General features: G+C 35.3%; 2 protein-coding genes across 3 annotated transcripts; one reads left to right on the forward strand and one right to left on the reverse strand.

The window, feature by feature from the left end:
• Window positions 1-277: 277 nt before the first annotated feature.
• Window positions 278-5,956, forward strand: LOC107797994 (exonuclease 1-like). 2 transcript variants are annotated; one of them, XM_016620917.2, is made up of 12 exons: window positions 278-493; window positions 598-634; window positions 741-915; window positions 1,019-1,097; window positions 2,819-2,863; window positions 3,079-3,228; window positions 3,346-3,460; window positions 3,690-3,790; window positions 4,551-4,648; window positions 4,737-4,829; window positions 5,032-5,252; window positions 5,396-5,956. In XM_016620917.2, the coding sequence occupies exons 1-12, from the start codon at window positions 416-418 to the stop codon at window positions 5,833-5,835; spliced, it is 1,632 nt and encodes a 543-aa protein (XP_016476403.1). In that variant the 5' UTR covers window positions 278-415; the 3' UTR covers window positions 5,836-5,956. The 2 variants fall into 2 exon arrangements, with proteins under 2 accessions (XP_016476403.1, XP_016476404.1); XM_016620918.2 differs by having other exon boundaries at window positions 305-493; window positions 754-915.
• A 208-nt stretch (window positions 5,957-6,164) lies between these two features.
• On the reverse strand, window positions 6,165-9,472 carry LOC107797996 (beta-glucosidase 44-like). The gene is made up of 11 exons (XM_016620920.2): window positions 9,175-9,472; window positions 9,012-9,070; window positions 8,338-8,413; window positions 8,172-8,243; window positions 8,000-8,087; window positions 7,660-7,912; window positions 7,453-7,568; window positions 7,084-7,301; window positions 6,947-6,978; window positions 6,756-6,858; window positions 6,165-6,673 (listed from the first exon to the last, which is right to left on the reverse strand). Exons 1-11 carry the CDS (start codon window positions 9,425-9,427, stop codon window positions 6,396-6,398), a joined length of 1,548 nt encoding a protein of 515 aa, XP_016476406.1. The 5' UTR covers window positions 9,428-9,472; the 3' UTR covers window positions 6,165-6,395.
• Window positions 9,473-9,873: the final 401 nt, after the last annotated feature.

The following is a 9,873-nucleotide window of genomic DNA, read 5'->3' on the forward strand; positions in this document are numbered from 1 at the left end:
AATATATATATATATATATATATATATATATATATATATATATATTAATAAATCAAAATTTAAAATTTATCTTCGCGGTAAAAACGTTAAAATGCTGAAGTTCCAAGTCATAACTCGCAATACTAGGTAAAAAAGTGGAGAAAACATACGAATAAATACCCGCCACGTGTACATTGACTTTGAATTATTGCACGTGGCATTTTTCCATTGGATGGTACTTTAGTTCCGTCACAGTACCGTTGCTTGACGCTTTTACTGCTAGGTATACACACAGCCCATTCAACACTTGCTCTTTTTCCCGCCATTTTCTCTCACTTCTTCCAATCCCCATTTTTCACCTACAGATCCAAAACCCAGAAGTTCAAGTAAGAAAGCTAGGAGAAAATACCTAGAAGAAAAAAAAAAAGAGAAAAAAATGGGTATCAAAGATCTCCTCCGGTTTATGAAGCCCTATGTTGAACCGGTCCACATTAAAAAATACGCCGGCAAAAGGGTAACATTCCATTTCCTCTCCCTTTAGTTCAATATTCAGATTCATCACATTTATCGCATTTCTGTGTTTTAATTTTAATAAAAATCATATTTTGTTGGTTATAGGTGGGAATTGATGCGTATTCTTGGCTTCACAAAGGAGGTAGGGTTATTTAATTTGGTTTGGCATATATTAGCTCAAGATTCAATTTTTACTGCATATTTTGTGGTTTTAAATGGATGGAATCAATAAAAGCTGTAATTTTCAGCATATTCATGTAGTATGGAGCTGTGCCTTAATTTGGAGGGCGGCAAGAAATTGCAGTACTTGAATTACTTTATGCACCGAATTAATCTGCTTCGACATTATAAGATCACTCCCGTTGTTGTTTTTGATGGTGGGAACTTACCCTGCAAGTCTGGAACTGAAGATGAAAGGCACAGGCATGTAATCGCCAACTTAATTCTTGTTACTTAATTAAGTAGTAGTAATACACGAATTTTTGTTATACCAGTTTTGTGGATTGTGAATCTGTTATTTCAATAGGAGAAGAAAAACAAATAGAGATCAGGCAATGTTGAAGCTAAAGGAAGGAAATGTTGCTGGCGCCGTTGAGCTCTTCCAGGTACTATTTAGTCTCTAAATAGTCATGGTAAATTGATCACGCCCAACTCTAGTCCTAAAAAGGATAAGCGGTCGCTGCAAATATAATCCGGTCTAAGAGTCCGGAGTCGAATCCCACAGAGAACTAAGTTTTCGCCATAATTGTTCAATATCGCTAAGAAGACAAGCTCGAATAAATTTCTAAGTTATAAAGATTAAGATTCTTATATCTAACTAATTAACTAATAAACTAAAGCAGTAAATTAACAACTAAAGATACTAAGGGTTGGAGACTAAATTTAGGAGGTCTAGAATTATGATTTCCCCAAATATTGGAATCCTTCCCGCTATGTTCCCTACAATTTCGCCTATATATTCTCTACTGATCGTGAGCACTTTAGGTGTCGTAATTCTCTCTCGAGCAACTACAACAATTTACTAGACATATTCTCTCGAACTACGCTAGCTGGCTTTATCTAATCGCTCATTATGACCACGTCAAGGCTTTGTTATTTCTAAACCTATCTTTAAACCCGCTGTATTGATTTCTCACATACGTTAGGAGTGACGTTGTTCAACAACCACCTAAATATGTATCCTTTCTCAAGCAACACATAATAAATAGGCACAGTCAATAGATGACCATTCAATCAACTGAAATAAGCACGTAGTTGAACAAATAGACAAATTCAAGGGTTAAATTATATTAAAACATAACAAGAATTCATCCTCCAAGAGGTTCCATCAAAATCCTAGATAACAAATTAGCTATTCATAATAGTATGCATAACTACAATACTAGAATTCATAACCAATAATAGCAATAGGAAGAAGGAAGTAAGAAACTTGTAGAAGAATTCTCCGCCTTGCTCCTAGTGTGTTCTTGCCTCCTTAGGTCGAATCCCCAGTCTCCTTAGCCTCAGGTCTAAATTGTGTCAAAAATATGTCAAAAGTCTTCAAAATACTATTTTTCCATGTATATATACCAAGTAGGGTCGGGCCCAAATAATTATACCTTCTCCTATGCGAAAAAGGACACTTTTCCAGGTCAGGACGTCCGCGGCCGCGGATTCAACCGCGGATTTTGGCCAGTTTCTGCCTCACATCCGCGGCTAGTGCACGGCTGCGCACTTGTCGCACATTTTTCACCCTGTTCTGTTTGGAATTTGGAAAAACGTAAAACATGAAAGTTGTAGCCCTTTGAATTAGCTTTCCAACCATATATTGTGGAGCTCAAGTGGAGTTTTGAGCGAAAAGTTATGTGCATTTTACTAGACAGTGCGCAATATACCTACTCGATTCTTCGTTCGTTCTTAACTATCAAATTTGATCCCTGAACACGATCCCGGCTTAATTCCTTGGGTTTTTACTCAGACTTCAAAGCTCCAAATCACTTGAATTCATTCTCTAACATCTACATAGCTCGGAATCACGGCATAAAACACACAATTAGTGCAAAACACTAGCGATTAAAGCTCAAACTCAATTAAAGTGCAGTAAATTAGAGTGTAACTAAAATACGTAATTATAGCCTATCATCATAAATGCAGTTTCTTTATTAACCCTCACAAATTGGAATAACTACTTCGTTTGATTTGAATAAGCCTGAAGGGTTGTGGTATTTGAGAATACTTAACTATGCTTCTTTGTTTATCTTTAGATGTTTAATGCACTATACAGTCAGATAGCAAATTAAAATATACTACTAGATTTTTTTTTTCATTTCTAATGCTTCATGTGCAGAGGGCAGTGAGTATCACTCCATCAATGGCACATCAACTCATTCAGGTACACAATAACCATCTCTTTTGTCTTGTCTACTTTCAGTCATAAAAGACATTTCATTCAGAAGTTTATCTTTTCTTAATTTTTGATTTGATATTCGCGTTGACATACAATTTCCTTGAAATTTTCCAGTAGTTTGGCATGATTTCAATTTTATGTATCTGCCAATTCAAGATTTCAAGTAACCTAGCTGTAATTATGCTTTTCTACATGTGCAGATCCTGGAGTCAGAGAATATAGAATTTGTTGTAGCACCATATGAAGCTGATGCACAATTGGCCTACTTGGCTAGCCTAGAAGAAGAAAAGAGTGGAATTGTGGCAGTAATTTCTGAGGATAGCGACTTACTAGCATATGGCTGTCCCGCTGTAAGAAATTCTCAAATACCTTGATATGGCCTAATGGAGGTTGTTGCTCTCCTAACAGCTCAATTCCCTTAATTAAAAGCTAAGCAACCTCTGTTAATTTTATGTACTTTTGAGCAGGTTTTCTTTAAGATGGATTCCTTTGGCAATGGTCAAGAAGTGGTACTAGACCATGTTTTCAGTTCTGCTACTCACGTTCCTTCCTTCAGACATTTGAACAGAGATTTATTTACAGGTTTACTAGCAATTTCTAGCTTTTAACTCATTTGCATTGATAACCAAACCTAAAGCATTTAAAGTCAAGCATAGACTACTCTTGCAGCTAATAATGGTGATGGACTTGCTTTTTTCGTGTAGTCAACAGAAGCAAAATAGCGGCTGAAAATGAAATGCTTTCTGAATAGCATTTGATTGTCTTTCTTCTTTGTAAGTTTTACAATAGTTACGTTATTCATCATTTGCAGGCATGTGTGTCTTAGCTGGCTGTGATTTTCTTCCATCTGTCCCTGGTATAGGAATCACAAAAGCTTATAATCTGGTCTCCAAGTATCGTGACTTAGATCGAGTAAGCATATTCTCTATTCGTTCAAAGCAAGGAAGTTTGTTTAGCATTGCTTATATCAGCTTTGAGCCAGTCTGATACCTGATCTTTTACCTGATACTATATGTATGGACACTAATTGAAGAGATAAATCATTTCCCAGTTAAAAGGTGAAATCACAAGAGCCTTCTAGAGCAAGGCATTGAGGAACAACATAATTACTTTGGCAGGGCATAGCTTCCCTTTCTCTGGGGAGGAGGGGTGTTAGCAGTAAGATGTCTAATATGGTTTTGTAAGTTAAATGGGCTAATGTTGAATTTGTACCATCCCTTATTGTTCTTAGCTTAAGATGTCCTGAGAGATACTTCTACTTCAAACTTTTAGTGCAGCACCTCAGAGCTAACAATATTGAGAAAGGATGTATACTTGTTTGCTCCTCGCTAATCAATGGTCCACCAGTACCTCCATCTCCAGAGCAATTGTTGAGATTAGCATGTCTATGCCTTTGTTCAGCACTCCGAGCCCATCGGTGCAAGCTGTCCCTTATACATAGCTTTGTCCTTATGTCCAACTAAACCAAGAAAATCAACATCATCAATTTTACAGAGATGTAAAGCAAAGAAGTTAACATATACAATATTTAGTACAAACATATACACCATTTTCCTTTCCAACTTCAAAATTTTATTTTCATGTAGTATTTGTAATCCTCTAGCAATTCTTTTGGGAGAAGGTTTATACCGTTAGAGCGTCATAACTAAAAGTCATTTCCAATGTTTAACAGGTTCTTTCCATGTTAAAGTTTGAGAAGGGAGATCAAGTGCCTGAAGATTACACAAAATCATTTAAAGAAGCAGTTGCAGTTTTCTATCATGCTAGAATGTGAGTCTAATAACTGACAGAAAAACTTTTATATATAGTTCTTCCTTTGTTCTACATGAATGATAACTTTTCTTCTATGTTTAATTAGATATGATGTTAGTTTGAAGCGGACAAAGCACTTGAAACCTATCCCAGAACAGCTGTTGCAGTTTCTGGACGAAGAACTTGACTTCTTAGGACCGTATCCTTTAGTTTCTTTGTGGTTTTCATCCTATTGGAGTTGTATGACAAACTTTGTCCTCCTCTTACTTGGAGCTTGCCTTCTGTTATGAATGAAGCTTCAGCATTCTCTAACCTTTTTGCAGAATAGTACTTTAAATTGCTGTATCTGATGCTTTTGCAATGGAAAATATGGCGAACTATTTATCCTTGACAGTCAATAGAGAAATTCTTCCATCATTGGCAACTGCAGTTGCTCAAGGTAGCATAGATCCTTGTACAATGGAGGCCTTCAATCTCTTTCCAAGTATGGTAAATCACGTGTCTACTGCAAACATCAAGAAAATTTGTGGTCCTTTCTCTCGACAAAAGGCATCTGCTCAAGCTTCAAAAGACGGCAGTTTTCTTGCTATTTCTTCAAGTAAAACCAGAAAAGAAACAACAGGCAAGCATGGCATTCAGATTGTCATTAATGCCACAATTGTTTTCTAGTGCATTTAAATGGCACTTAGGGGTACATAAATGTGTTGGCAAAGTGATAATGATACTCCAAATTTTTATTAACGACAGTTTTTGTGGCATTTTTAGTGGTGGAGATGAAGCAAGCCTCGGATGAACAGAAGCAGTGTCCATTTATGGACGACAAGGAGTGCATAGAGGAAGCAGTAGCTCTTCAAAACTTGCTATGCCCTTCAATATCAACTAGGAAAATGGTGGGAAAAGAGAAAAATAGTCAGCAGAAAGAAGTGTTGAAAGTTCCAGATAATAATCCTTTTAGGAAAAGAAAAGTGGAGGAAATTGAGCCAGATGAAATGGAAAGTGTTACTGAACAAATCTCAGAAGTGACTGAGGTTGAAAGCCTGGAAGTTGTATGTACTACTCCAGAATCACAAAAAAGTGTGGAATCTAAGCCGGTTAAAAGAATTGAATTAAGAAAAGTTACCAATGAAAGGAAGGTTAAGAGGAGTAATTGTCAAAGTTCAGAAAACAAGAAAAACTCTATATTGAATTTCTTTTCTCGAGTGTAATTTATTGGATTAGTTTCAGCCTTGATTAATTTACTTTGATCGGTCACTTTTCTTTTTTAGTCTATTATCTTGCAGATTTCTTAATTTTATCATCAATTAAAGACAACAATTCCTCTGCCAACATTCCACTGGTAAGCAAACTGTGATATAATTTAAGTTATTTTTAAAGGTCTAGTCTAGGTTAACCTTCCATTATCTAGACCATAACCCTAATATAATTATGTAAGTTTGATTCTTAGTGCTTATTAAGTAGAAGGTTCGAACTAGATACAGAGTTTAAAATACTTGTTCTGACTTGTGAATATAATTATATAAGTAGAAGTCAAGAATTAGGAATTGCAGTACTAAAGCTGTATCATTCATTCTTTTATTCCCTTGCAAACATCATAGCTATATTGTAGAAAGAGCATTCTTGTATTAAACTAACACAACTTGAAATCCTAGTGCCTAATAAAGCCGCCAACTTATGAGTTTCAAGTCCTCTAAAATCTAAACAGACATTCTAAACACTGAACTACTTTTAATGAGAGGAAAAAAACACAGACAAGGGCAGAGCCGCCTTAATGCTTGTGGCGCCTAAGTAACTTCTTGAACCATAATGCGGACAACTTTGGGTATCGTTTGAGGGTATTGAAATCAACATAGACAATGCCAAATCTGGAAGTATAACCCAATCTCCATTCAAAGTTGTCCACCAATGACCACGCAAAATAGCCTATGACATTAGCTCCTTCATCTACAGTCTTCTTTAGTTCTTGCAAATAGCTCTTATAGTAAGCAATCCTTTTGGTGTCATATAATGCTTTAGGAAGGGTAATGTTGCCCGCATAATCCATACCTGTAAATCATACACTATTAGTACCGACATTCTTTTTGTCAAATGCAGCTTAGAAACGTTTCACAAGTTAAACAAACCATACCATTTTCTGCCAGAATCATGGTAGGATTTCCATAGCGTTCTTTTACATAGTTGACAGCTTTATGTAGACCCCATGGCACGATATAGAGCCAATCCGAGTGTGCCTAGAATCATATTCAACAAAGATAGTGTTAGCTAATATATTAGTATGCTTTTAGGCTAAAAGCAATGTTAACTTCATCATATACTCACCCTAGGACCAATTGGTACTCCCTTGCGATCATCTACATCAGAGCAAGTGAAAGAATTAGAATCAGTAGAACCTCTTACATACTAAAACAAGTAGTTTCATTCATAACTTAAGAACTGGTAAAGCAGTAGTTTCTTACAAGCAAATCCAACATTCCAGTCCTGCTGATAGCCCAAGGGTTGTGGCGTCGTGTAATGAGGATCATACATGTAGTAGGCAGTGTACTGGTTTATGCCCAATAAATCAATTGATCCCTTGACCATCTTAACCTCTTCTTTCGTGAACTTGGGTAATCGCTTCCCCAAAATATTTTGCATGGTTTTTGGGTACTCACCATATACAAGAGGATGCAAGAACCTGTAGAACAACCCCAAAGTATGATTATAGTTAGTCAGAACCCACTCTCTCAACTCAGAAACGACAATGTCTAAATTCTGTATCTACTACTGGTAAGAATCTCCCCTTAATCTAGCAATTGCAATTCATTACTATGGGTGCAAAATCTTACCATCCCAAATGAAAGTCTCTTGCTCTTTGAGCAGCATAGTTGTCGGCTTTTCCTCTTGTCAAAGGTTCATACCACACAAAATCCAACAGAATGCCAAATTTTCCTTTCTGTTTCTCCTGTTATATATTACATTTAGAAAATGAGGTTATAGAGTGATCTGCAATTTCAAAAGCAAGGAAGGCAAAAAAGGGGGAAAAGATATCCTACTTGATACTTTTCGCGATATCTCTTAGCTGCAGAAGCATGACATAAGATGAGATTATGGGCAACAATATAAGGCTCAGTTGCCGAATCTCCTTCAGTGCAGTTGCCAAATGGTTTAGAACATCTTCCGGGTGCAAAGAATCCAGTATCATACCCTAAAGCAGCAACAACTCTTGGCTCATTAAACGAAAACCAGTTCTTCACTCTGTCTCCAAATGTCTTAAAACAAAACTCTGCATAATCAGCATAATCTTTCCTGCAATATTCCAACAGTAAAACCATTACCAAAAATAAAGAATCAAATAGTTGGTAGTTGCATGAATTTAAGTGATGATATACTTACACGACTTCACGGCTTAACCATCCATTGTACCTATCTTGAAGTGCTTGTGGTAAATCATAGTGATTAAGATTAGCATATGGGGTAATACCTGTAAAAAATTTGTTTAAAGTTCAGTATAGTCCACGACAACAATATCTATGATTATGCATTAAAAGGGAGAAAAGAAAGTTACCTCTTTCGAGCATGTAGTCGATCAACCTGTTGTAATAAGCAACTCCTTTCCAGTTTACTTTACCAGTTCCATCTACATTAAATTCAGACACAAGATTAAATTCTCACTTATTATTGCAAATGGCTAGAGAATAGACTATAAAATAGAAAAGGAATAGTGAAATTACTTGGGAAAATTCTGGACCATGAAATTGAGAAGCGATAAGCTTCAAAATTCAGATTCGCCAACAGATCAATATCCTCCTGTACCCATTACAGTGGCATCATAAACCATAAAGTGATTAATTCTGGATAGCAGAGTTAAAGGATCACCTTATACATTAAAATTCTATGTTGAAATATTAAGCGGAAAACAATTCGGAAGAGTTAGTTATATGGATACACTTACAATTACATATTGTAACTAAATAACATGATATTTTGAAGTCATTAGTAATGACAAATAATTTCGCGTATATGCTTGAAAGAGAAAATTCAAATTTCACGTTACTGGAAAAATTCAAACAGCATAGTCTAATGTTCTATACTCGAACTTCAGTCTTATATTATATTCAGTAACATAGAATTCAGTAATTCCGATTTTATGAAGAGTTTAACTTATATGTAATATTTTATTTTTTTACACATTATCAGGTCATCCAAAGTAGATACTCATAATATGGGATTGTAATAATATCGACAAAATTGTCCTTTCAAAACCTTTAATACAAAAGAAATAATTCCAGCATAACCATTACCAGCATAAATAATCACAGCATTATTAATGCACCCTATTAAGTATTATTCTTATACACCCTAAGACCCCAATATGTTGCAACATATATGAACTTAGTACACTCACCTTGTAACGATGATATTGGTCAACAGCGACTTCTCCATTGGCATTGTTTGGTTCAACTCCTGTTTTTGTTATTCCATCAAAATTTATTAGTAAAAGCAAAACACCAACAAAATCAAAATCACATAATTAAAACTGGTATAATCCAAGATTAATGAATATTTACCAGGTCGTTTAATGAAAGTATCCCAAATACTAGGTCCACGGCCTTCAGTGCTAGCAGCACCTTCAACTTGGTATGCAGAAGTTGCAGTTCCGAATATAAATCCCTTCGGAAAACTTTCTCTGCTCAAACCTCCGGTGTCAAAACTCAACTTTTCCGGCAACACATCATTAATATCAGACTTAACTGTAATTACAGTACTTAGTGCTGCAATTAGCAGCATAATTAGCCATGGAGAACTAATTGCTTTAATCATTGTGAACTCAATGGAGAGGTTAGAGTAGAATGTGAAGGTATGTGGTGGCAAAGCAAATCTATTTATAGAAGAAAATATATAATAGAGTTGGGTCCCATGCTTATCTTATTGTAGTAATTAGTATTCTTTTAGAAGAATAATTATAGTACTTAGTATTCTCTTAGAAGATTAATTAATCAATCTTATTACACTGTCTTTTTTATCGGGATAAAGTTGGTAAATAACCTGTTCCATGCTTATCTGATAAGTACTTAGTATTCTTTTAGAAATTAATTACTATCTTATTATTATCTTTTTTATCGGAATAATGTTGGTAAGTGACTAAATATTAATCTAAATTAGGCGATTTTGGTTAAACTGTTTTAATTCCTATTTATTTTCTATCCCTAGATTTTCTCCTTTTTTGATTAAAAAAATAATGATTTAGTACATCCTTCCAGATTTTA

The sequence above is a fragment of the Nicotiana tabacum genome, chromosome 4 (assembly GCF_000715075.1).
Source record: "Nicotiana tabacum cultivar K326 chromosome 4, ASM71507v2, whole genome shotgun sequence".
In the NCBI taxonomy this organism is placed as follows: domain Eukaryota; kingdom Viridiplantae; phylum Streptophyta; class Magnoliopsida; order Solanales; family Solanaceae; genus Nicotiana; species Nicotiana tabacum.